Source organism: Camellia sinensis, chromosome 5 (assembly GCF_055761805.1).
Source record: "Camellia sinensis isolate YWXY chromosome 5, ASM5576180v1, whole genome shotgun sequence".
Taxonomy (NCBI): Eukaryota; Viridiplantae; Streptophyta; class Magnoliopsida; order Ericales; family Theaceae; genus Camellia; species Camellia sinensis.
Genome location: NC_138965.1, coordinates 192,956,121 through 192,983,627, shown reverse-complemented (window position 1 = coordinate 192,983,627; position 27,507 = coordinate 192,956,121). Strand labels below are relative to the sequence as shown.

General features: G+C 34.9%; 1 protein-coding gene and 2 long non-coding RNA genes across 4 annotated transcripts; 1 reads left to right on the top strand and 2 right to left on the bottom strand.

The window, feature by feature from the left end:
• Positions 1 to 796: 796 nt before the first annotated feature.
• Positions 797 to 1,773, bottom strand: LOC145790312 (uncharacterized). The gene is made up of 4 exons (XR_014328996.1): positions 1,526 to 1,773; positions 1,239 to 1,445; positions 1,070 to 1,145; positions 797 to 974 (listed from the first exon to the last, which is right to left on the bottom strand). It is a non-coding gene; the product is annotated as an uncharacterized LOC145790312 (long non-coding RNA).
• Positions 1,774 to 2,252: 479 nt separating this feature from the next.
• Positions 2,253 to 7,738, bottom strand: LOC114322415 (uncharacterized). Its single transcript, XR_014328995.1, has 3 exons — positions 7,585 to 7,738; positions 6,851 to 7,042; positions 2,253 to 2,445 (listed from the first exon to the last, which is right to left on the bottom strand). It is a non-coding gene; the product is annotated as an uncharacterized LOC114322415 (long non-coding RNA).
• An 8,318-nt stretch (positions 7,739 to 16,056) lies between these two features.
• Positions 16,057 to 26,882, top strand: LOC114280294 (paired amphipathic helix protein Sin3-like 2). Of its 2 annotated transcripts, none has more exons than XM_082870968.1 (7): positions 16,057 to 16,982; positions 17,218 to 17,316; positions 18,395 to 18,604; positions 18,698 to 18,881; positions 18,965 to 19,051; positions 19,197 to 19,370; positions 26,432 to 26,882. In XM_082870968.1, exons 2-7 carry the CDS (start codon positions 17,225 to 17,227, stop codon positions 26,528 to 26,530), a joined length of 846 nt encoding a protein of 281 aa, XP_082727094.1. In that variant the 5' UTR covers positions 16,057 to 16,982; positions 17,218 to 17,224; the 3' UTR covers positions 26,531 to 26,882. The 2 variants fall into 2 exon arrangements, with proteins under 2 accessions (XP_082727094.1, XP_082727093.1); XM_082870967.1 differs by having other exon boundaries at positions 16,063 to 16,982; positions 18,965 to 19,064; positions 19,198 to 19,370.
• Positions 26,883 to 27,507: the final 625 nt, after the last annotated feature.

Here is a 27,507-nt window from a genome sequence, read left to right as displayed (position 1 = left end):
ACAAGTCTCTCGTGCCTAGGCGGTCGTGTATGCCAAGTTCCGTGCTAAACCGACCCCTTTTGGTGATTTTGGGGCGTTAACACCTCGAATTCAAGTTTTTTAAAGAAATAGTTTGCCTAGAGTGAAATTCATCTCTAACTCCTAATCCGGGAACCCAATTTGAGTCCCGTCTTCTCTCACAACTCTATTAGCTTAGAATACAAAGAATGCAAATATACATTTTAGCTTAGAATGTAAAGTTACATTTTATACCTGATCTTCTGGTGGTGGTGTATATGGATTCTCGTCTTCTGCAGATTCCCTAAATGCCCGGTGGCCACTCGATGCATTAGGAGCCTATGATAGTCAATGCATAATGTGTTAATCATATTCGAATTTTATACATAATGTTGTGTGACAATTTAACTATCAAACAATTTAATTTATATCGAACCTGTCTATTAGGATCCACACTTGCCCTCTATGACACAAAGGCCATCATCTCAGCTCTCAGCTGCTGTAAATGTGTAGAGAACTCTTCTCTCATCTCCTCCCTCAGCTCCTCCCTCAACTCATCCCTTAGCTCCGCACGAACCTGCCAGGTGATCTGAACAATAGTCGATGGCTGGGGTGCTGACTGTGATGGCCCTGCACCATCTTTATACACTGCTCTCCGAGGCACAGTTCTCCCGTATGTGCGACAATATCCATGATTGTCATGACCTATCAACTCATGGAAAATGGCATTCCTAGCCTCCAAAGTCCGACAATCCTCAGGTAGCATAGAGAGTTGGCCATTAAACTCTTCCTGTATTGAATAAGAAATACAAGTATATGCCAAATTAAGATGGTTAACACAAAAAATAAAAAATAAACTTTAAATACAATCAAAGGTGTTTGGAAACTACCAAGGTCTAGATAACCTCTGGGTCATCTGCTCTACGTGTCATAAGCCAAACATTCATCTTATCAGTAGACTCCCCCTTATTGGTCATCTATATTTTTTTAGAAATATGAAAATTAGAATCCAAATAATTTGTAAATATACAATGTTTATTTATATACAAAAATAAAACAATAAAATATAAACCTCATGCCGTATCTGAGCGAAAGTAGTACGCCCTGTGGTATGAGCTATGCCGTGAGCTCGCCGATTTTTAGCGTTCCTAGTTGCAATTTTCTATAATAGGTTCAACAAATGTAAGTATATAAATATGATTTGTATGTTTACATATCATACATATAACTTATTTGTATACCTCAGCATCGGAAGTATGCCAATACTCCACAAGTTCTTCCCACTGGCTTGGCACAATGTGCAAAGGAACATCATCCTTCAGATTAGGATCTTCACTTCTAGGCTTGAAATACTTACATTTAATCTTATTCTTGTGATCCTTCCATATGCTGTTACAGTTTTTCATGCAGATTGGTTTGTACTCCTCTGGACATATATTCAAATTGTCCTATAAAACACAATTTCAAGGTTTAAATAATAATAACACAATTTTGGAATTTAAATTTTTATACAAAAATATATTTTTACCTTCACATCCTTCCAGATAGCATCAAGAATATCATCAGGCACAGTGTTCCAGTCAAGAAAAGTAAGAGGAACAATGTTACCATTTCACACAATAATGCCAAGTTGAGTAGTTAACTTAGACACGTTATCCCCTATTGGACAGTAATTTTCATCAAATTGTATGTCCAATTTGGTACCGGTACCCCACTCCCTAATGCCCTTGGCACATTCTCTACCACGCCTACTCGAGGTTGATGAAGAACTAACATGACCTGTGAGATACAATAAGAATAAACAATATGCAATGATAATAAACAAATGCAAATTTAAATAATATCAATACAAATCAATTTCTTATACCTGAGTGAGGCTGTGAAGAAGTGGAAGGATCTGAAAAATACAATGAAAATAAACAAGTTATATGTAATGAAAACAAATAAATATATATTTAAATAATTTTCATACAAATCAAAGCAAATTTATATACCTGCGGATGGCTCATAAGCCGAAGACTCTAGTCGGGATGATAGCTGCTGCGGTGCCACTGATGGTGGACGCACCGATGGTAGGCCTAGAGGCTGAGAAGATGATAGCTGGTGTGGTGCCACTGATGGGGGTCGATGCGGTGGCACTAATGTCCCCTCTGATGGTGCTCGCTGTGATGCCTCATCTAATGGTGGTGCCACTGATGGTGGACGCACCAATGGTAGGCGTGGTGGCTGAGTATATGGTAGCTGTTGTGGTGCCACTAATGGTGGTCGATGCGGTGGCACTAATGGTGCTCGCTGTGATGCCTCCTCTAATGGTGGCACTAATGGCCCTTCTGATGGTGGTCGATGTGATGCCTCCTCTGATGGTGGTGCCGCTGATGTCCTCTTACCCACCACATCGGACATCATGCGCCGGGGATGATCAGGTTTCCTCTTCCTTCCCATAATAATCTGCAAGCAATATAACATTAATTAGAAACATAGATAATGGTTTGTCATCAACTATAATATGACATTAATTGAACTAATACAATTACAAAGACAAAGTAAATTAAGAAACTGATGATTAACTACAACCTTGGCCTTAAGTGAATTACTGATGTTGATTAAATATCAACCTATTTGAACATCAACTGTTTCCCCTTCTGCAGCTTCCCTCACCCAACCAACTTCTTCATCACGAAGCATTATATTTTCTTCCAATTGTTGGCTCATATATGGCTCAATTTGTGGATCAGTCGAACTCATATCAAATAAACCTCTTTGAGACATCTTCACCGCCACTTGCCAGTCTGGTTGTAACGGGTCTGCAACATACCAAACTTGCTCTGCTTGGGATACCAAGATGAAAGGTTCATTAGTAATTCGATCATCTCGATACAACAAATGATTGAAGTTGACTAACGTGAAATTGAAGACATCTTGTATCTTCCCGTGAATATTGTCAATTCAATCACACTTAAACAACACATGCTTCTTCTCATTGGAATATCGAATCTCAACAATATCTGTCAATTGTCCATAATAGTACACAGACCCCACACGAGGATTCTTGTCTTTCCGACTAGCATAATTTATGGTATCTACCTTCAAAGCTACACCACAATTTTGTGTGGCTCGACGGCCATCCATGGCCATTACTCGATACCGAAACCCATTCATTATATACCTGTTGAACCTCCTTGCCAGGTCATGAGGACCATTTGCCAATATAGTAATCTCTTCAGAAAATGTGACATCACTAGTCCTTCGCAAAATTTGAACCTATTTTAAATAATAAAAATTGTAAAATTTAAAATATAGTTCGACTTAGGTAAATAGAATCTGTAGATTTAAATACATACATGTTCCTTGAACCAAATGTGAAAAGTTTCAAAATATTCACGCCGAAGCTGATGGTCGTCAACACGAGGCATTTTGACCTTAAGTTCTTCAAGGTGTTTGTTGTGTAAATTGAAATTTTATCAAAAAACAAAATTTGGTTCAAAATTCAATGAAACATAATAAAATATTGAGTGAGTGACATAACTTACTTTATGAATGGTTGAACCACGGCTGTATTGAATAAGACATACCGATGAGTTTGTACCCAAGAAGTGTCATCAAGATAAAAGCTTGTGATTTCACCAACAGCACGACCCAGATTATCATCACCACTGTAGTTCCTCGTGGATGGATTAGATTTAGTTTCCACATCATTGAGATATTGTGCACAAAAATTCATGCATTCTTCCATAAGATATCCTTTAGCAATTGAACCTTCTGGACGAGCTCTATTAGGCACATATTGCTTCAAAGTAAGAAGATACCTCTCAATTAGATACATCCATCGAAACTGAATCGCTCCACCCAATAATGTTTCGTCAACTAGATGTATAGGCAAGTGCTCCATTATATCAAAAAAAGTAGGAGGAAATATTTTCTCTAGATGACAAAGTGTTATGGCGATACGATCTTGAATATATTGCAAATCTGTCGCACGATTGACTTTGGAACACAATTGTCTAAAGAAATTGCTCAATTCAATCAAAGGTTCAATTACATTCTTCGGTAACGATCTTCGAATGGCCAATGGAATTAGTTGTTGCATCAGAATATGACTATCGTGGCTCTTAAGACCCCCAATACTTCTATCATGTAAGCGCACACGACGCGATATATTGGATGAATACCCGTCGGGAACTCTAACTTCCTTCAATACTTTCAAGAACAAATCTTTCTCATCCTTGGTCATTGTGAATTGTGTCGGTGGTAAATAAGCTTTATTCGACCCTCTTAACTGCAAATGTAGGGGTTTTCTAATATTCATTTCTTGTAAATCACGCCGAGCATTAACACCATCATTCGATTTTCCTGCAACCCCTAATATTGTCCACAACACATTATCACAAACATTCTTCTCTATATGCATCACATCGAGGTTGTGTCTAATTAGATTGTGCTCCCAATATGGCAGTTCATAGAAGATACTCTTTTTCTTCCAGCTATGGGTGCGATGTCCAGCTTTCTCCTTCTCTACTTGTCTCCTATGCCTCTCCTTAAGGTCATCCCTCTTGTATTGGGTTAAAATACCCTCGAATTCTAATTGTAGCAGCATCTCAGTTCCAGACAACAATTTTTGTTTGAATCTGACTTCCCAACTACCATCAAATGATACTTTATCCTTTCGGAATTTATGGCCATTAGGTAAAAATCTGCGATGACCCAAGTATAATTGTTTCCTACTATGCTTCAACCAACACGATGTAGCTTCTCTATTGCAACAAGGACATGCATATTCGCCTTTAGTACTCCATCCTGACAAGTTTGCATATGCAGGAAAATCACTAATTGTCCACAGTAAAGCTGCATGCATTTGAAACATTTGATTTGTTGATGCATCAAATGTGGAGACACCGTCATTCCATAGTTCTTTCAACTCCTCAATCAACGGTTGCATATACACATCAATCTTGTCACCAGGTCCTTTCAGGCCGTCAATAAGCACAGATAAAATTAGAAATGGTTGTTTCATGCACATCCATGGCGGCAAGTTGTATGGAATGAGTACAACAAGCCAAGTGCTGTGAACTATGTTCATCGTCCTGAATGGGTTAAAACCATCAGACGCTAAGCCAAGCCTTACACTTCGGCAATCATTACTAAAGTCAATATTCCGACGATCAAAATCTTTCCATGCAAGGGAGTCTGCAGGATGCCTAAAGACACCGTCATTAGTTCGTTCCTCTGCATGCCATCTCATTAACTTAGCCATCTTGGATAACATAAACAGCCTCTGCAATCTTGGCTTTAAAGGAAAATACCTCATTTGTTTTGCAGCTATTTGTTTGCCACCGTTGTGAGGACCATTTGAACCACCATCACCATTTGATTTCCATCTTGAACTGTTGCATATGACACATTTATCAAGATTGGCGTCCTCGTTTCGAAACAACATGCAACTGTTGAGACATGCATCCCATGTCTTATATGTGAAGCCCAAATCTGTTGTGACCTTTTGAGCTTTATAATATGAGTCCGGGAGTTTCACACCCAACGGGAACGCCTCATTCAATAACTCAAGCAACATGTCAACAGACTTGTTTGTCCACTGATTAAGCACCTTCAAATGTAGAAGCCGAACAATGAATGACAAAGATGTGAACTTTTGACAACCCGGATACAATTCACTTTGTACATCTTGAAGAAGTTTGAAATAGTTTGCAGTCTCTGCATTTCGACCGAGCTGGGGTTCAGATGCATGGGGATCAGTGCTCTTTGCTTCATTACCGTCAACACTTGTACCGGCCTGTGGATTTCCCACAGCCCCTTGTATCATTCCAATCATATCGTCGCCAATGTCTAAATTAGCCAATGTTTCATTCCCTCGATTAGCATGCAGAGATACGTAAGATTCCCCATGATTAATCCAATGTTTGTACTTTTTAAAAAAAATCATTCAAAATCAGATGCTTCCGTATACCCTCTCGCACAAGATGGTATCGAATGCATTGATAAATATAATAATGGGTTATAAAGCTTTTCTATGTTAATTCAATTGCCCCATTCTGTTTTCATATAAAATGCTTGCATTTCAATTCTATTGTGCAAGTGCTTCAGTTCTAGATTTATTTATGTAAGGTGATTAATCATGGTCTTTCTAGACTGAAAAAGTGATAAGGGTGGTAGTAAATAAGAGTACTGGTTGAATTATTCATTGGGGGCTTGTTGCCAAAGTTATTACAGGTATCCCCTAATACTTGGTTCAAAAAAATCCAAGCATCATTTTAGTAAGATGAAGGAACTTAACTTCTCCCCCTTTCATCTTCACCAAACATAAAAAGAGTATATATATATAGGGGGAGGGAAGGGGATAAAAGATTATATTCCTCCTACTAGTTCTTCAACAGAAGTGAATACTCAACTTGCCTTTGGAACAACAGTGAGACAGGGAACTTTTCTTCCACCCCCAAAACATAAAAAAATAGAAAACCCCCGAGTACCCCCTGCCAAGGGAAGCAAGAAACTTGAGTGAAATTTTTCCTTAAGGCATGTTGCATTAGGGTTTCAAACTAAAATGTAAGTCAAACATTCACTCCCTAAACTCAAGCAACTTGAGAAACTTCAAAAACTATAACATCCAACATAAAATCTGCAAATTAATTCATATGTTCTGCATGTCTCATTTAAGTAAGAAGCAAAACTAAAAGGAAATTTTATATCTTAACCTCCTTATTTTCTATCTTCAATACAAGCAATAGAAATTAGAATTGGAAATCTGTAATCATGTAAGAAGCAAAACTAAAAGGAAATTTTTGACAGATTCTAATGGGTGGACAAATCACGCAAAGAAAACATAAAAAATGGGAAAGATTACCACAGAAGCAGCAGCAAGTGGAGGTGAAAGTCCAATGTCATAAACAGTAACAAGTGCAGTTCCTAACCCTTTAGAAGCCAGTACTGACTGCGAGCATTGTAAACCTAATGGTGGCTGAATCACTTCTACAACTTGGGAATTATTAACAACAGCATCCAAAAAACAGCTTCCTCCAGTGATTGAGAGATTTAGCTGGAAAAGAAAAAAGCATCTCATATGAGAAGCCCAAGTATTGGGTGGTAAAACCGACGTCGTTTTACAAAAAAAATTTTTGCGACGGGCTTATGCCGTCACAAATGGTCCACCATTTGCGACCGGAACTCTTTACCGTCGCTAAATAATACTTTTTGCGACGGTATAGGTGCGTCGCAAATGCTCCTGCATTTTTCGGTGAAATTTATTAGCGACGGAGGTAAACCCCGTCGCAAAAGGCCATTTTCGTCGACGGTAGATAAACGTCGTCGCAAAAATAGTTTTTTGGCGACGGCAACTACACTGCGTCGCAAAAACTCATTTTTTGCGACGGCAGGTGCCCCGTCGCAAAAGCCTCCGTGTTATATAACAGAAAGCATTTATAAACACCACACTTGACATCAAAAACATAAAAGCCAGCAGTTCCTAATTAAGCTTAGCCTCCCTAAGAAGCATAACAACAAACACCATAGCTACAAACCAGCAAACACCTTAACAGGAACAAATACAAGTTGAATGAAAATAAAAGCAGTATCATTTACCTCTTCTTCTCTTTATAATCACCAACCAATACACCAAGGAGATGATAATCAGAAGTGATATGACCACAACAAATGTCACCACAATGACCACTATCTTTCCATGTAAACTTCTGGCCTTCTTTGAATATTGTTGAGCTGCACTTATTAGAAATACAAAAGCCAAATGTTAATGGAAGTTCCTCAATTTGTTCATGAGAAAGACCAGGATATCATTGTTAAAATAAAATGTAATATTAATACTAATAAAAAGTAAAAGTGTAATCAATAAAAATACTAACAAAGTTGTTATATTTGTAATAATGCCTCGTATGGACAAAGGGGTTAGGTACACACACTAGGAGCAATACTGAGTTGTTATATTTGTAATTTAAAAGCATTATTTAATGTAAATATAATAATGAATTGAAGTGGCATAAACTAATTTCTTCAATGAACAATATTTATTGTGGAATATCAATAATTAGTCTAATCTTCAACTTCGGATTAACAGCAAATAGATGTCGCAAAAAAAAAAAAACAGAGAAGCAAATTATTCAATGGTTTCTTATTGGGCATTAACTAAGTGTTACCGACAATAATAGTCCTTAAGAAAATCTACCATTGTGTCATGAATTTGCAGTCAATCCTCAAGCCAACATGAAAACTGATGACATTCACCATTCATTTATTAAGTTAATAAAAACCACAGATGTCACGACTTATTGGATCCCAAACTAATAATTGGCATACTAATTGCAAAGCCCAAACATTAGGAAACCTGCACAAATTGAGAAACAAGCTTATGACAAACCAAAATTACCAGTGAATATAAAATATAGTTATAATATAAAAATTTATTATTAGAAACTGACCCTATTTTGAGAGCATTTCCAGGAAGCTGGTGAAAATGCAGAACATAGAATCAAGTATCACACAATCACAAATACAAATCAAAGAATCAAAGATTACATGTCATAGAAACCCAAGATTCCTCAAAAACCCATATGAAATCCGTCTATATTTTCAATTATTTTCACCCAAACGGCAAAGTTTAAATTTGCATATTAAACATGGAAGAGAATTTATAATTTCTGAATGTCTATGCTACATCAGAACATGCATACTTATGAATGCATCCCAATAACACCAACATATATTATTGACTAATTAGCCAACCCCAATCACAAAGAGTTGATAAACAGAACTAAAATAAAATAAAAATTGAGATTACAGATTGAAATAGAGGTCATAACCATTTGTTTCCGTTAATTATAGGATCAAAATAATGAGGTATCTCTCAGCAATCTCAAGCAGACTAGTAATTACAAGAATTCATTCGGGCATGTTGGGCTTCAACTTCTAATCTCAAATTTGTTAAGGTAATGGGAAAAAAATTGAAAATGAAATGAGGAAATTGATTCATACATTGATTTTATTTTTTTTTTTTGGGTCAATCAGTATAAATGACCTATACAGAAGAATTTACTAGTCTATATGAAAGAATTTAATTATCCAACAATGGCCTGTAATGAGCCAAAAGAAAAGAGCTGGACAACACAGACCGGACAGAAGCAATTTCGTAAATAATTTCCCTTATAAACATCATATATATAAGGGAAGAGAGAGATTGAATATCTCACCCTTTTAATGAATTTCCAGTTGACAGTCACTCGTCGCTCACACTTGACTCCAAATTCTCACCCTTAAAATGTTCAGTCGTTCACAGTCTTGCCTCGTCACTCGTCATTCGCAGTCGTTCACCCTCGTTCTTGCCTCGTTACTCGTTGTTCACAGTCGATCGTCGCTCGTCGTTCACAGTCGCTGCCTCGTGACTCCGGCAAAGGCCGTCGTTCAACCTCCTTCACTCCGGCACTGAATGATTTTTATTTGAGGGTTTTGGGATTTAGGTTTTAATAGTTAGATCAATGGACTCGGATTTTGGGGATTTTGGTTTTGTGATTTTAGGGATTTTGATTTGAGGATTTTGGGGATTTTAGCATGACCGCGAATGGGAGAAATGAGCGGGATGTGAAATATTTGTTTTTGCGACGGCATATATACCACCGTCGCAAATAATACATCATTAACAAATTAAAACGACGTTGGTTTAAAAATATTTTTTTTACGACGGTATTTTGCCGTCGCAGATGGTCCAACATTTGCGACAGTAACTATTTACCGTCGCTAATAATACTTTTTGCGACGGTATACCGTGCGTCACAAATGTTTCTGCATTTTTCTTTTACAATCATTAGCGACGGAGGTAATCCCCGTCGCAAAAGACCCTTTTTTTCTCGACGGTAGATAAACGCCGTCGCAAAATACTTTTTTGGTGACGACAACTGTAATGCGTCGCAAAAAATCATTTTTTGCCACGGCAGTGACCCCGTCGCAAAAGCCTCCGTGTTATTTGCCAAGTTTTCTTGTAGTGAATGTACCATGTGAGGGGAGTGGGCTCACACTCTTTATTCCTCTTCTCTCTATCTCTCTCTATTCTCTTTCTTCCATCTCATTAAAAGTCAAAATGGTGATGCTATATTGGTGGGATGTAACATAATTCTTGTGTTATATCTTGCCACCTCATTTGTGGGGATTGTGAGAGAGGAGATTGTGTGGATGAAATATTTTTCTTTAAAAAAAAAAATCGCAAAAAATTGACCATAATTAATTACCTAAAGTTTTTAGATTAGTCTTTGCATATTAGTTTTACCTATAGTTTAAAATAATAGGCTATGTTTGGCATAAGTTTTTTTTTTTTTTTTTTGGGGGAAGGGAGGGATTATTTTAGCCACAAAAAGACAAAATACGCTAAAAAATCAATAAGGCAAAATGTCACATTCAGACTATAATTATTTTATTTTTTCTTTCACAAAAGTCAAAAAAGTCTATTCTAAACGAAACTTTTTAACTCCAGACTAAAATAATCAAAAATTTTAAAAGTTAAAAAGTCAACTTATATCCCAAAGGAAAGCATAATAATAATAATAGTAGTAATAATAAAGTTTTGGTTAACCGCCATAAAATTCTAGAAAATAATGTATATATGTAAGGGGTTTTTTTTTTAAGGTCCCTGGTATTATGATTTTATAGCATAAAGGATACCAAATATTTTCATAATGTCTAAAGTCCCTCAACCTTGATCCAGAGAAATTTCAGTCCAGAGAAATTTGGTCCAGAGAAATAAATTATTTCTCTGGATGAGTTTCTCTACTTTTCTTCTCATTCACATCCAAATCATTGTGATTCATTAGGTAAGCAACATTGTTCAACTGAATTCAACTAGAAAAATTTCACATTGTAATATGTAAGCAACATTAGAATGGGATAACAATGGCAACTTATCAGAACCAGAGAAATTCTGGAAAAATCTGAGTATTTCTCTGGTTTGTTATTGAAATATCAATTGAGAATTTCTCTGGTTTATTAAAAATAACAATTGAGAATTTCTCTGGTTTATTAAAAATAACAATTGAGAATTTCTCTGCTTTGTAATATCTGGAAAAATTTCTACAACTTACCCAAGTCTGTTCTTCGCTTTTTTCCAGTTGAATTTTTCAATCGAAAGTGTTTCTCTGTTGAACAATGTTCAACTGAATTCAACTGGAAAAATTCCACATTGTAATATGTAAGCAACATTAGAAGGGATAACAATGGCAACTTATCAGAACCAGAGAAATTCTAGAAAAATATGAGAATTTCTCTAGTTTGTTATTGAAATATCAATTGAGAATTTCTCTAGTTTATTAAAAATAACAATTGAGAATTTCTCTGGCTTATTAAAAATAATAATTGAGAATTTCTCTGGTTTGTAATATCTGGAAAAATTTCTGCAACTTACCCAAATCTATTCTTCGCTTTTTTCCAGTTGAATTTTTCAATCGAAAGTGTTTCTCTGTTGAACAATGTTCAACTGAATTCAACTGGAAAAATTTCACATTGTGATATGTAAGCAACATTAGAAGGGATAACAATGGCAACTTACTAGAACCAGAGAAATTCTAGAAAAATCTGAGAATTTCTCTGGTTTGTTATTGAAATATCAATTGAGAATTTCTCTAGTTTATTAAAAATAACAATTGATAATTTCTCTGGTTTGAGAATTCACCAGGTTGGTTCCTTTCATTTACAAAAACATTCTGTGAAGACCAATCAAACATTAGCCAAAAAATTCTATTTTCTGTCACCATTCGAATCCGACCACTTAGCTTACTTGATCTTCTTAAGCTGAACCTGAGTATCCTTGGACAGCTGCATTCTCTCAACCTTCAAATGTCAACCACGGCAGCTTTATTTTTTGAGCTTCACACCGCACACACACAGCTTCAACCCATGCACATACACAATCCATGCACACAGTCACACACATACACGGCACACACACACACACCACAACACACAGATAACTAGCTATATCAACATTACCTCTCCAGAGAAATTTTAGCGGCTTGGTTCTTCTCTGATCTATCACTTATATACTCTATTACCTCCAGCTGTTGATCCATCCGAACAGCATTCTAGGTGAATCTGATTTTGGATCTTTCAATTCTCATGAATCTGATTTTGCTTTGGAATTAGGTTTTGTTGGGAAAGATTTCAACAGGAGCCCAAAACGACTTGGAGAAGGTGACCAAGATGACCTATGCTCAAGTGGCGATCTATGGTTTCAGCAATAAAGTAGGTCTTCTCTCCTTTCCTCAAAGAGAGGACACATTTGAGATGACGAAGTCGTACAGCAGCAAGACCGCTGCAATCATCGACAACGAAGTAAGAGAATGGGTGGCAAAGGCATACGAACGCACGTTACAGTTGATAGAGCAGCACAAAGAGCACGTAGCTCAAATCGCAGAGTCGATCGATGTGTCCCTGGCGGAGGAGCTGAGTGTAGGAAGGAGAACAACTGGTCAAGGGTTGGAGATTTGGAGCCAACGGTGATCAAGCTCAGGACAACGTGGATGGAGAGGGGATGGGGTGAGGGACCTTAGACTACAAAAGAACAGATTGTGGACCTAATCCATTACTAAAAGTTAGATAGGGACCTTAAACCGATTTTATACTATTGAACCTTGTAATTTGAACAAAATTTTAGTTTGATTCTCATTGTTTCAAACTTTGATTTCATTGATTTGCTCCCAACACTTTTAATCACATTTCAATGCTATCCATCCCTGAGTAAACCATTAGTGATGAAAAAAAAAGGTCATGTGCAACTCCCGTGAGAATTTTAATAAATTTTATCAAAAGAAAAAAATTGAATAAATTTTACTAATAATTCTTATAGTATCTTAAAAAATTTATTTTGTTCTCTTTAATTTTTTAATTGGGTTCTCCGTTAGTAGACAGTGGAATTGATCCTCCGAATTTGTCAATCTATTAGGCCAGATATTGAGTTATCAAAAGAAAAAAAGGATGAAGTATAATCTACCCTATTTATTTTTAGAAAAAGATTGAGTGCTCGAATTTGAGGCCTCGAACGTGGCTCGAATTGGTTTTTTTTTTTTTCTTCTTTGAAACTGTGTTGGTTTGGTTATTTTTATTATTATTTTTTATTTATTTGTTGGGTTGTGTTAGTTTGGTTGTTTTTATTTATTTATTTATTTGTTGGGCTGTTGTAATTTTTTATTTTTTTATTTTTTTCAAGGATGGTTATGTGTAGGGGTGGGTTTAGAGTTTAGGATTTAAGGTTTCGGTTTTTATTTCTTCCGAATCTTTCTGATTTGAAATAAAAATATAGTAAAGACTCGTACAAAACTATATAGAATTAACAAATTTTAACCAGCAGTATAACTGATCAGTCAATTTCATCACCCAACCAATCTAATCCAACTCACTCATCTTATCAATCCACATAGGCTAAATTGTTGTTATTGTTGTTGTTGTTTTTTTTTTTTTTTTCTATTTGTTGGGCTATGTTGGTTTGTTTATTTTATTTTATTCTATTTATTGGGCTATGTTGATTTGATTTTTTTTTATTAGGGTTTAAGTTTTAGGATACACATAAAAACTCTTTCAAAAAAAATAAAAATAAATAAACAACAACTTTTCAAGGCAAATTCGCGCCTCTCTTTTCGAGGCCTTTAGCACGGTTGTTTATTTTTATAGTGAAATGAAGATATTAGTATTCTACTTAAACTTTTTCTCAAAATGTTTTAAAAAATTAAAAAAAAAAAAAAAAAAAAGAGGTTCAAAAGCAAGTAATAAACACACCAAAGCCACTAACAACATCTCTAACGGAATGGCTAATATTTTATGTTAAAATATGTGTTTACTAAAAACAGTCAATTCCTAAAAAGTGTAGACTCCAAAAATGTAATTAGAATATCTGTTAAGTGCAAAAAGAAATGGCAAGGGGGGCCCACAACCCATGCTAAGATCAAAACAGAATAAGTGCCAACATCACTAGCAACAAACCCAAAAAAAAAAAAAAAAAAAAAAAAGAAGAAGAAGAAGAAGAAGCAGCAGCAGCAGCGGCAGCAGGAGGGATGGACTTAATTCTAAGCCCCACATACATATTTAAAACCAATAATTATATATATAAAACATTAATCAGATAAAATAATTTATATTGTTCTATTTGTATCTAATGTGATCAATTATATAATTAAATAGTTTGAAAATGATTGATTCAGAAATTATACGTCTTTATATATTTTTGTCTCACTCACATGTGCCCAAAACATTTGATGATAATTTTATAACAACCCAAGTAAATTGTGGATATTGGGATATTGTTTATTAACGAATTATCAGGCTTCTCTGCAGTAGAGTTTTTTGCAATAATCTTATTGTGATAATCTAATTGCCTATATTTAAATTTAAAACAAAATTACAGTATCATTTTGGATGGTGTTGTTTTAATGTCAATTTATTTCATCTTCAATTTGGACCGTTAAATTATGTGCTTTCTATATACACCATTGTTATACATTTTTGTAGTACATGACATTTTTTTATGATAAATATTACTTATTTTTCTGATAAAATTATAAAAATTTATTATTTAAAAATAAAATTATATATTTTGTGATAAAATCACACATTTTTATGATAAACATTGCACATATTTTTATCCAAACGTTTATCTTGCATTGTGCAATCCTATCCTTTTCAATATCCTCCTGTAGAAAACATGGTAGCTGGTTTATTATAAAAAAATAATAATAATAATAAAAAAATTACTCATAATATAAAATTTAATGTTAAGAATCAATCATGAAATAGATTTACAACAAGATGATTAGATCTACACCGTTAATCTGAATTATGGGTCAATTCCTTAATTATTATTTTTTTCTGGTTCCATCGACTTTCCCTTGTAGAAATGTTTTGTGGTGAATACAAAGGCTTGAGAACAAGTCAGGTGACTTAATAGTAGTTGGTTAGCGAATTTTTCATATTAACCTGTTAAGAATAAGATTTTGAAGAGGAAAAGTAGTAGATTATTAGTAGATTATTACGTCATAATAGTGTTGCTCTTAACCATTTTACATAGAGTGTTCTTCTTAAGGTTATGTTTAATAATTGGTATATATATATTTTTAGGGGCATTTACACACAAGTCCAAATTTTTTTTAAAAAAAAATTGCTATTATTGTGCTATTATTGAAAAAATTGAATTATTTTTTTGTATGAAACTAAAAATTTTGTATCTATAAAGGAGCATGATGATGGAACATTAATGTGCAAAGCTAAATTTAAAAAAAAAACTTTAAAAATGAAAAAATTGATAATGTTCTCAGTTTTAAAATTGAAAAAAATTAATAATGTTCTTGATTTTATTAGATAGTTGAATCAAACCAATAAGTAGAAGGATAAAAACGTTTAATCTCATGCTCTATTTTTTTCATCAGTTAGTGAAACAATTATCTGGAACATTGCTATGCAAAATTGATAATGTTCTTAGTTTTAGATATTAAGAAAAACTGATAATATTCTTAGTTTTACCAAATAAGACTTATTGATTCAAAAAATCTTAAATAGGACATGAACTATTATATCATTCATAAGTAAGACTTTTATGTAATTAACTCTATTTTTTATGTTATTCAGAATTGATAAAATCATGATATTAAGATCAATATAATATTGTTTGATCTGAAATGTCTGATTGGCTTTTATGACTTTCAAAAGTTAGAAAAGTAATTCTAAAGCGTGCTAATAGGAATTGAAAAGTATTTAATTAAGCTAAATAATCATCAAATGAGCGTGTAAAGGTTCATTTTGTCCTTGTAGATTTAAATAAGCCGAACAATTATCAATTGAGTGTGTAGAGGTTCATTGTGTCACCATGTTCAAATATATATATATTTTTTTCTTTTTAGCTCAATGACAAGAATTTTAACAGTAAAAGTCAAGTTTGAGAACCAAATGTGATGAAATATAAGAAGAAAGAAAGAAATACTAAAGAGAAAATAATAATTAATTAACTGAATAACAAAATTATAAGTTAAAAATACAGTACCTTGTTACTCCTATTGTTTCAAAATTAAAATGGAAGTACGTAATGTGTCAAAAATGAAAGTACAAAAAAAAAATTAAAAAAAAAATTTAAGACCATGGCTACTCATATTGAAATAAAATAAAGTGCTAAAAAAAATATTAAAATAAAATAAAATAAAAAAATGAAGTACTAGGGTTTTATTTGTATGGGGACCTTCTCCTCTTTCCTTTTGCCATAGCCTACAATTGTCTCCTACATTCTCCACTTCTTCCTGAATTTTACATTTTTTCCCTCCTTAATTTAAATTTGAATTTTGCTAAAAACCATTCAAATGTTAAACTGCTCCTTGCCACCTCAACCTGTTTCAGTGCCACGTTGTCCTTTTATGCTTCTTCTATGTATGTTTCAGCATGTCCCAAGTCTTTTTCATTGTGGGCAGTCACATGTCCTGTTCCGCTAACATATATATATATATATATATATACATATCTATAACATATATAAAAAGAACGCAAGAGTGGTGTAACATGGTGTAACGTTGGGCTTCTCAGTGTAGTTCTGTTGCTTCTTTGGTTTGTAAAGCTTTTCTTGCAAATATTTTCCATGATGCTGTTTGCGTCATTTCCAACTCTTTCCTCACAGATTTTGGGCTGGGCACGTGGGTTCCTAGAACTTCCCATTTGAGTTGGGCAAATGCTGAGGTGTCTTCACAGGGTGTAGCGGCGAAGCGGTGCTTTTTGTTTGCTTGTTTGGCTAATCTCACCCTTGGTTGCCTTCACATTTGTTTGTACTGGTATGGATTTCAATGGCTTCTACAAGCTTCCTCTGTTCGGTGTACCTCGATTTTATAATCTTGGAGCACCTCTTTGTAGAAGAATTGGTTGGGCAACATTTAAAATTCGCACCACCATCTTCTTGCTCTATCTGTTGCCGATATTCCTTCTCATTGTTTGTTTTCTACTGAGATGTTCATGCCTAATTTGTAAGTGTTTTCGTGCTTGTTAATGTGTGGAGAAATTATGCATACCAATTGTTTGACAATATGCCTGACTAAAATAACCCTTAAATTCTTTTCATGGCAAAGCCTTTTCCTATGATTGCAACAAAATTTCAAGGAAAAGGCCTACAATTTAGTTTGTTTCAATTAATTTTTCCAATTCATTTGTTCTTGGGTAGATAGAGTTTGTAATGTGTCTTGATATTTGGTTTTTCTGCAGATAAAAAATGATCGAGAAGCGCTTCGCAAGTGGCCAAGTCAAAGAGCTCATCGAAGAGGCCCAGGACAAGCTCAAACTCATCTCTAAGATGTTCCATATGTATATTTCAATACTCTCTGTCTTCATTTTCTTTCTCTTTGCTTTTGAATACGTCGGTATCATTACAAGCAGAACCAATATCGAATATTGGGCTTCAAATTTTATGCAAGTGTTCAAGAGAATAGGATTTGAATCCTCTAATTGTAGATTAGGTTGTTCTTCATGTCAAAGGGAAAAGCAATTTTAAAGTTCTGTAAAAAAAAAGTTAGTTGGAAGATTTTTTCATATGTATCTCTTTCTACAATTGTTGGATTCTCGATTTGTTCTTTTGTTTGATTTTGGTAAATTATGAATCATGTTGGTTAGAATTTTGTATTTAAAAAAAAAATGGTTTGTTTTGTAATGGGTTTACTGTAAGTTGATTTGTTTCTTTCCTGGTAGGCGACCGTACGGTTGATTTATTGCGTTGTTGTATTGTTTATTTTTTTTGTTCAATGTTATGTTTTATAATGAGTTACCATGGAATTTCCTTGAATTCTGTGAGGTCTTGTATGTTTAATCACTGATTTCAGGTACATGGTTTCAATAGGAAAAATTTGGGATCAGAATCTGGTGATACCCTCTATTTTTACTTACTTCGAATAGATTGTATGGTCAACCACTTTTTTGGTTGCCAAACTAACCGTGGAAAAGAGATGCAAATAAAAATTAAAAACAATGAGCCTAATTGTTGCATCTAACCATGTAGAGTGTAGGCTTTTATTTTCTGTGCTTTCAAATAATAGAACCTAAACTCCAAGGGGTTAGCCATTTGATGAGTTGATTTGTGATATGTGCCTTAGCAAGCATAGGTCACGAGTTCAAATCTCATGAAATATCTAACCAATAATTATGCTGTATGTATTAGATGGCAAAACTGCATGTATTTGGGGAGTAGTTGGAGCAGAGCTCCGGATATCTTTGTTATCAAAAAATTATAAAAAATGATAGAAAACCTATCACTCTCAGCACCAAAATTAGCATTTGCAGAATATAAGATGAACTGCAAATCAACTGTTCTATGGATTTTGGTTTATTGGTTTTATTATTGAGTGAGTTGACCTTTTGTCAAATTATAATATTTTTTCTGGTGATGAAGCAATGGGCAGCCCCAGATCCCTGTAGGAGGAGGAGGAGGAGTTGGAGGTGGTGGTGGTGGTGGTGGTGGTGGAGGTGGAGGTGGACATGCACAGAAACTAACAACCAATGATGCCTTAACTTACCTCAAGGAAGTTAAGGAAATGTTTCAAGATCAAAGAGATAAATATGACATGTTCCTTGATGTCATGAAAGATTTTAAGGCTCAAAGGTACATAGTTTTCTCTTAATCTGTTTATCACGTGGCAAATGGGTCAGCAGTAAATATTTCATCAAATTCATTTAATGGACTTAATTTTTTCAGAATCGACACTATTGGTGTCATAGCGAGGGTGAAAGAACTATTCAAAGGGCACAACAATCTAATCTTTGGGTTCAACACCTTCTTGTCAAAGGGTTATGAAATTACCCTCATTGATGAGGAAGAGCCCCCGACAAAGAGAACTGTTGAGTTTGAAGAAGCTATAAGTTTTGTAAACAAGATAAAGGTGAAATTGTTTTTAGATTGTGTATATTGAGCCGCTGATTATAATTTATGGAGCATCTAATAGATGGATTTTTTTCCCTACAGAAACGTTTCCAAAGTGATGATCATGTATATAAATCATTTCTTGAGATCTTGAATATGTACAAAAAGGAGCATAAGGGCATTACTGAGGTCTACCATGAGGAAAAATTGTAGTATCTTTTATTTTTAACTTAAATGACATAAATTGTTTTATATTTGACCATCCGTTGGTGTGTGGATAATTTTGTTATACTGATTTTTATAGTTTTAGAGATTATTTTCCATTGCTTTGTAGGTTGCTGTACTTTTTTCAGACCACTCAGATTTGCTTGATGAGTTCACAAGATTTTTGCCCGATACTTCAGCTATAGCATCAGCTCCACATGTTCCACTTGGCCGACATTCTTTTCATCGCAATGATGCGAAGAGTTCTGCTATGACCACATCACGGCATGTACCTGCGAACAAGGTAAATTCTTGTTTCCTTTCATGGTTTCTTTAATTGTGATAACTTCTACCCAAATTTTACTGTAAATTAAGTTGGGTTTCCTCCTTCCCTTAACTCTCTGTGTACTCTGAATCTTGTATAATAGCCTAATATAAGAGATGAAAAATCCTGAAAAGGAAGAACCAGACAAAAACCATAGAGATTTAGTCAGCATAACTAAATTTAAAAAATAAAATGCTATTCACTGTTTAGTGGGCGAATATTAGTGTTAATGTACCTATAAAAAAATGTATTAAAAAAATGTTAAATATACAAAAATGTTTCGAAATATATATAAAATGTGTATTAAAATTATAATTATTTTGAAATTATCTTTATTTTAACGAAAACACGGTAAGACTAACAATCATTAGCATGACCAAGAAAGCTAAAACAGAGAAGATTACTAACATGATTTTGACTATTTCAGACAACCAAACATGCTCTTGATTTTTACTTAGAAAATATGAGGAAGAAGAACTCCGAAAATATGAGGAAGAAGGAATATATTTCTGTTATATTCAAAACTTCTTATTTTACAAGACCAAATGACACTCCTTATATAGGAGATATTACAAACATCATTATAACCCATTATATGCCACTTACATATTATATATTACCACTATCTACCACTATCATATTATATACATGTCACTATCTACCACCAACACCACTATCATATTCTATACATGCCACTATCTACCACCAACACCACTATCATATTCTATACATGCCACTATCTACCACCAACACCACTATCATATGCCACTATCTTATTATATGCATTAACACAAATTTCCAACACTCCCCCTCAAGCTGGTTTGAAGATATCTTCCATAGCCAGCTTGCTAGTCAGCTTATCAAATTGCTTTTTGTGTAGTCCCTTCGTTAGCACATCAGCTAATTGTTCACCTGTTGGAAGGTAGGTCATACAGATTATGCCAGCATTGATTTTCTCCTTGATGAAATGTTTATCCACTTCTATATGTTTTGTGCGATCATGTAGAACTGGATTATGAGCTATAGATATAGCTGCTTTGTTGTCACAATAGACCTTCATAGGTGTCGGGTGAGAAAGCTTTAATTCTTCAAGAATTCTTTTAATCCACATTACTTCACAGATTCCATGGGCAACAGCTCTGAACTCTGCTTCTGCACTACTTCTAGCTACCACATTCTGTTTTTTACTCCGCCATGTAACTAGGTTCCCACCTACAAAGGAGCAGTATCCGGATGTTGATCTCCTGTCTGTAACACTTCCTGCCCAGTCTGCATCTGTGTATACTTCAACTTGAAGATGTCCATGTTTCTTGAACAGTAAGCCTCTCCCTGGAGTTCCTTTCAAATATCTTAAGATCTTATAAACGGCCTCAAAGTGCTCTGCCCCTGGTGAGTGCATGAACTGACTTACCATGCTGACTGCAAAGGCAATATCAGGCCGCGTATGAGACAAGTAAATCAATTTCCCGACAAGTCGCTGATATTGTTCCCTCTCTTTGACTTCTTCAGCCTTAGCAGCTTGTAACTTCAAGTTAGGCTCGATCGGAGTCTCCACCATCTTACAACCAAGCATACCTGTTTCTCCAAGGAGATCAAGAACATATTTTCTCTGATTAACGAATATACCTTCCTTGGATCTTGCAAATTCCATTCCGAGGAAATACTTGAGGGCTCCCAGATCCTTAATGTGAAATTCTTTTGCGAGTTTCTCTTTGAGGGCTGCTAACTCTGCTTCATCATTACCAGTTAAAATGATGTCATCAACATAAACAATCAAAATTGCAATTTTACTGTTTTTTGAATGTTTATAAAATATTGTGTGATCTGCTTGACTCTGCGAGAAGCCACAACTGATAACTGCCTTCCCAAAGCGTTCAAACCATGCTCTTGGTGATTGTTTGAGTCCGTATAATGACTTGTTCAATCTGCATACTCTGTCGCTTCCAAGTCTCTGCTCAAATCCCGGCGGTAGGCTCATGAACACCTCCTCTTCAAGATCACCATTGAGAAATGCATTTTTAATGTCAAGTTGATGTAGAGGCCAATCTGAATTTACTGCAAGAGATAACAGTACTCTGATGGAATTTATTTTAGCAACAGGAGCAAACGTCTCCTGATAGTCGATCCCATAAGTTTGAGTGAAGCCTTTAGCCACCAGTCTCGCCTTGTATCTCTCAACGCTTCCATCTGCGTTACATTTTATCGTAAACACCCATTTACACCCAACTGTTTTCTTGTCTTTGGGTAGATCAACTATCTCCCAAGTACCACTTCTCCTTAAAGCATTCATCTCCTCCATGACTGCTAATTTCCAATTCGGATCATCCAATGCTTCCTGTATATTCCTTGGAACAAACAAGTGTGAAATCCTAGATGTGAAAGCTCTATGGTTTTTAGACAGTCTTTGATAGGAGAGGTAATTTGCAATAGGATGTTTAATGCAATTTCGGACACCTTTCCTAATTGCTATAGGAACATCAAGGTCGGAAATAGAAGGAATAGGATTACCTAAAATTTCGATGCCAGAACTCGGGTGGACATTCGGGTCATTAGGATGGACATTCGGGTCATTATTTCTCAGATGAAATCGCTTCCTAGTATAAACCTGAAGCTCAGGATTTAGATCATTTTGTAGTACTTCTCCCCCTAAACAAGAATCTTCTTGACTAGGCACCATAGAACTTGGTTCTCCTAAGTGATCATTATCAGACAGATGTGGTTTTTGTGTAGGATAAATGACATTGGGGAGCGGGATAGAAATATCCCAAAAACGGTCTTCTACTCCACTTGTCTCCCCCTGAAGAGAAGTGTTGGGGAAATAGGATTTTGTTTCCACAAATGACACATCCATACTCACATGAAATTTCTTGGTTTGAGGGTCGAAACACTTATACCCCTTTTTGTTTGAGGAATAACCCAAAAAACACATTTTATAGCACGGGGGTCAAGTTTTGAACGAAATTGACTAGGAACATGAACATAGGCAGTACATCCAAAAACTTTGGCGGGTAAATCAGAAAACAACCTCGTGTCAGGAAAAAAAGTTTTGAGACAATCGAAAGGCGTTTTATATGTTAACACCTTTGTAGGCATCCTGTTTATCAAATAAGAGGCTGTTAAAATTGCTTCACCCCATAAATATTTAGGAACATGCATGTAAAACATTATAGCACGTGCTACTTCAAGTAGATGTTTATTTTTTCGTTCTGCAATGCCATTTTGTTGAGGGGTATCCCGACATGTAGATTGATGAAAAATTCCCTTTTTTTCCAAAAACTCACCCAACTGCTCATTGAAATATTCTGTTCCATTATCAGAATGTAAAATACCAATTTTGGTTTGAAATTGGTTTTCAATCATATTGTAAAAATTTGTGAATAAATTTTTCACGTCAGATTTTTTATTCATCAAATAAATCCAACATAAGCGGGTATGGTCATCAATAAATGTAACAAACCATCTTTTACCAGAAAGAGTAGTGATTTTAGAAGGGCCCCAAACATCACTATGAATCAAATAAAAAGGTTTGGAAGCCTGGTAAGGTTTTGGCAAATAAGTAGAACGATGAAATTTTGCAAAAATGCAACTTTCACAATGAAAAGAAGAACAATCAATCACTTTAAATAATTCTGGAAATAAATGTTTCAGATAAAGAAAACTAGGATGTCCTAGCCTATAGTGCCATAGCATTATTTTTTTCTCGAACAGAGATTGAACTAGTACTATTAAAGCTCTGAGCTTTTTTATTACTAACAGGTACTTCATCAAAGTAGTAAAGACCTTCAAGCATCCTAGCACGCCCAATCATCATCCCCGAGTTCTGGTCCTGAAATTCACAATGGGATTCAAAAAATGTAACACGACAATTAGAATCCTTAGATAGTTTACTGACAGACAAAAGGTTACAGGCTAAGTTGGGGACGTGAAGAACAGCATTGAGATTAATTTTCTCAGTTAGTTTAATAAATCCTTTTCCTGCAATAGGTGAAAAATTACCATCGGCTATTCTGATTTTGTCATGACCGGAACAAGGGAAATAGGTACTAAATAAATGGGAAAAACTAGTCATGTGATCGGAGGCACCGGAATCTATGATCCACGGAGAGAAGTTTAGGCAAGAGAAGGCTTTAGGATTTCTACCTGTTTGTGCCAACAAAACACTAGGAGTACCGGATGATGAGTTGGATTTTATCAGCTTTAAGAGTTTATCAATCTGCTCTTTGTTGAAGGGACCTGAATCGGCTTCATTAGCGATAGGAAAGCCACGATTCTTCTCTCCTTGTTTGCTGCTTTTCCAGTTGACAGGTTTGCCATGGATCTTCCAACACGTTTCACGTGTATGGCGAGGCTTGTTGCAAAAATCACACCAGACCCGTGGCTTATCATCAAACCTGCGCTGGTAATTTGCAGCCTTGTTGGCCGCAGCATCGCTAATTAAAGCAGAAATTTCAATTGATTCACCAGTACCTTTTTTCTTAAGCATGACGCTCCTTCAGCTCTCTTCCCTTCTGACTTCGGCAAATACTTCGCCAATGGATGGGAGAGGAGGTCTGCCAATAATTCTTCCTCGCACTTCATCGAACTCAATGTTGAGGCCGGCAAGAAACTTGTAAATACGGCTGTCTTCCACAGTTTTCTTGTGGTGGTTGCAGTCGTCAACCGATTTCCATTCGTATGTGTTGAAGATGTCAAGATCCTGCCACAATCTTTTCAACGAATTGAAATATTTGGTGACGGAATCATCTCCTTGACGAATCTCTCCCAACTTCAAAGTTAATTCGAAAACTTGAGATTGATTTCCTAGGTCAGAATACATCTGACTAACATTATCCCACAATTCTTGTGCAGTAGGATAGCACATGTAATTAGAGCTTATATCCTCCTCCATGGAATTGACCAACCATGTCATAACCATGGAGTTTTCAGCGTCCCAACTGTCGAACAGCGGATCATTAACAGCAGGAGCCTTCTTGTCACCAGTGATGTAACCGATCTTTCCTTGCCCACGGATATACATCCGGACAGATTGTGACCAGCGGAGAAAATTATCACCATTTAGGCGGATGGTGGTGATTTGGACAGAGTGAGAGTTTGATGTTTTCAACGGAATGGCAGCGGCAGGGGTTGAAGTGGTTTCGGACGTGACTTCCGACATGGCTATGACGGTTTTAGGGCTGCTGTGTTTTTTGTAGCTCTGATACCAACTTAGAAAATATGAGGAAGAAGAACTCCGAAAATATGAGGAAGAAGGAATATATTTCTGTTATATTCAAAACTTCTTATTTTACAAGACCAAATGACACTCCTTATATAGGAGATATTACAAACATCATTATAACCCATTATATGCCACTTACATATTATATATTACCACTATCTACCACTATCATATTATATACATGTCACTATCTACCACCAACACCACTATCATATTCTATACATGCCACTATCTACCACCAACACCACTATCATATTCTATACATGCCACTATCTACCACCAACACCACTATCATATGCCACTATCTTATTATATGCATTAACACAAATTTCCAACATTTTTCATTACATAGAACTTGAATTAAGCAAGATTGGATATATTCTTATTTTCTTTTAGTGATATTTCTCAGGAAATGTAAAATTTTATTGTATATTGATGCTTATACTTATTTAGTTTATCAATCTCAATTATGCATTTGTTTCTTGATGATCATTTTCTGCATTTCTTTGTTAATTTGTTTGTTTTCTTAAGGCCAAAAAAAGTTCTAGTTATCCTCAATTTAAAAATCTAATGCGTCCCTTTATGTTTTTACCAAAGCAATTTGTACGCATATTTCTTTATATATATGAGATTTAAACAATTTTTCTCTAAAGTAGGAAATTTTGCCTAACTATATGTTAGTTCAGAACGTTTTTCCAAACTGGTAGACTGGTAGTGTATAAATTGTTTTTGTTGAATTGAATCATTAAAATAGGTTTAAAAAATATTTCATTGGCAGTCGGATTTATGTAATACGTGTGCCTCTACACTCTTACCAAAAAATTTGTATAGAAATTTATTTATATGTGTAACGTATGCGTTTATATTGTGGTAATCGCTGGATATGTCATGGATTGCTTACTGCTCCAAATGAGGAAACTTTGCATGTTTGTTTGTTAAATGATTATTTCATCATTTTTTTTGGTTATTTTGTGTATTTTCAGTTATTTATTTGTCTCTCTCAGTGGAGTTCTTGTTGTGATGCTTTGAATCACTGTAATGTATATGTTTGAGTAATAAGCCTGATTATTGTAGTGATGTAGAACCATGGCAGCATTATCACTTGTATCTAAGAAGCTACGTAATGTTTGAAATAATAATATCACTTACGATAGGTTCTATTAAAGGAAACCATAGCATACTGGTTGATGGCTAATGAGCTGGTAGATAAATTTATTTGGTTTCAAACTCAATAGTGTAGGTTTCTGTGCAAATTGAGTTTTGAGAACACTTATAATTAAGTGATTGGTGTCTCTTGATTGTGTGTGCTTGTGTAGAGTCCAAAAATGTTGGAGTATTCAGTGCTTGGAAGCAAAGTAGCCGGTTTGAGGCATGCAGATTTGTTATTCGCATTCTCATCTTCTATTAACATATTTTTTTTTGCCTTTATTATTAGTGGAATTTATGTTCTCACCAGTTCTAAAAATAGCTGGATGTTCTCTCAGTTTGTTTGATGGATTTTATATGGTAGAAACAGTTCGTACGCTTTCCACTTGCCCATTAGAGTGTGTAGACCTACTAGAATATTGTTTTCGACCGTCTCTTGTTTGTATAATATGTTGGACTAGCCTAAGATTTCTTCTTGACAGGATCCAAAGTTGTGGATTGGTGATTTTCGAAGTTACCTTGACCATTGGGTAACCTTTATTAGAAAAGCAAGCTTGATGAGTTGATATAATTTTGCCCCTTATCATGATATGCCTAATGGGCTTATTGTGCCCACAATACATGAAATCAAGTTCTTACACAACATTTTGTATCTCTTTTATAAATGTTTTTTTAGATCTTGGATTCGGGGGTGGCAAGTCGAAGTCCTTATACGGAAGAGATGGTCATCTCGGCATTACTCTGGTTAAGTTTGCTGGTGACCAATCAAGCTTGAAGGATGCTGTGAGGCTTGTAGAATTCTTTGAGAAAGAAAACCATGGAATTGGACCCACGTATGAATGCATTCAAAGGTAAGTTTGATTTGATTTTTCTTATTTGATCAACAAAGAAAAAAAAGAATACCATTAATAGATTGGATTCAAAGAACAACCTAATGTAAGATTTATGTTTCTATTTTCTGTTTATTTTGTATAATGATTTGAAATTACATCTTGCTCTTAGATAGATTTGTGTGATAATCACTTGTGGAGTATTTGGTTCATTCGGTTGAAATAAAATGTAATGGAACAATTATTTTTTAGTCTGTCTATAGAATGATTTGTAATACATTTTTCAGAATTTCTTTATATGTTGTGTTTGGATCATAAATTTAGATAAATGTTTGTAAAGAAAAACATAAATAGGGAATAGGCACATAATATGGAGTATGTACATAAATAGAAATGCTTCTAGCTTAATCTATTGCTAATTAATTCTTTTGTTATGTACTTGTTATATTTTGGTTAATGGTATTACTTGAATGATTGCCTTCTCGATTTTTGATTATTTAATAAATCGAATACAATATACAATCAGACAATATGATACGATATACATATATATATATATATATATACACAAAATGATACGATATACATATACACAAAATGAGCACTCTAGCTTTAATGCGACCCCGCGCGCGTAGCGCGTGGGGTCCAACTAGTATATTATAAATACTTGTAGTAATTAACATATTGGCTCACAACGTTTCAATATTCTAACAAGTAAAACATTATTTCGAGTAGAATTTACAATGGGAAACATGACCTATCTCCATTTTAATTATATTTGTTTCATTTATTTTACCTTCTATCTATGAAAAAGTATTTACGGAACAATTGCACAAACTTGGTGTACTTGCCTCTCTCACATAAGGGAAAATTATTAGATACTTTTATAATATCATGAGGTCATACTTTCTCATTAATCACC

What these genes read in the sequence shown, in the direction of transcription:
- LOC114280294 (XM_082870967.1), top strand. Translation starts at nt 17,225, where the DNA reads ATGATCGAGAAGCGCTTCGCAAGTGGCCAAGTCAAAGAGCTCATCGAA. An exon ending in AAAGATTTTAAGGCTCAAAG is followed by an intron (nt 18,605 to 18,697) that starts GTACATAGTTTT and finishes TAATTTTTTCAG; the next exon opens with AATCGACACTATTGGTGTCA. An exon ending in TACTGAGGTCTACCATGAGG is followed by an intron (nt 19,065 to 19,197) that starts AAAAATTGTAGT and finishes TTGCTTTGTAGG; the next exon opens with TTGCTGTACTTTTTTCAGAC.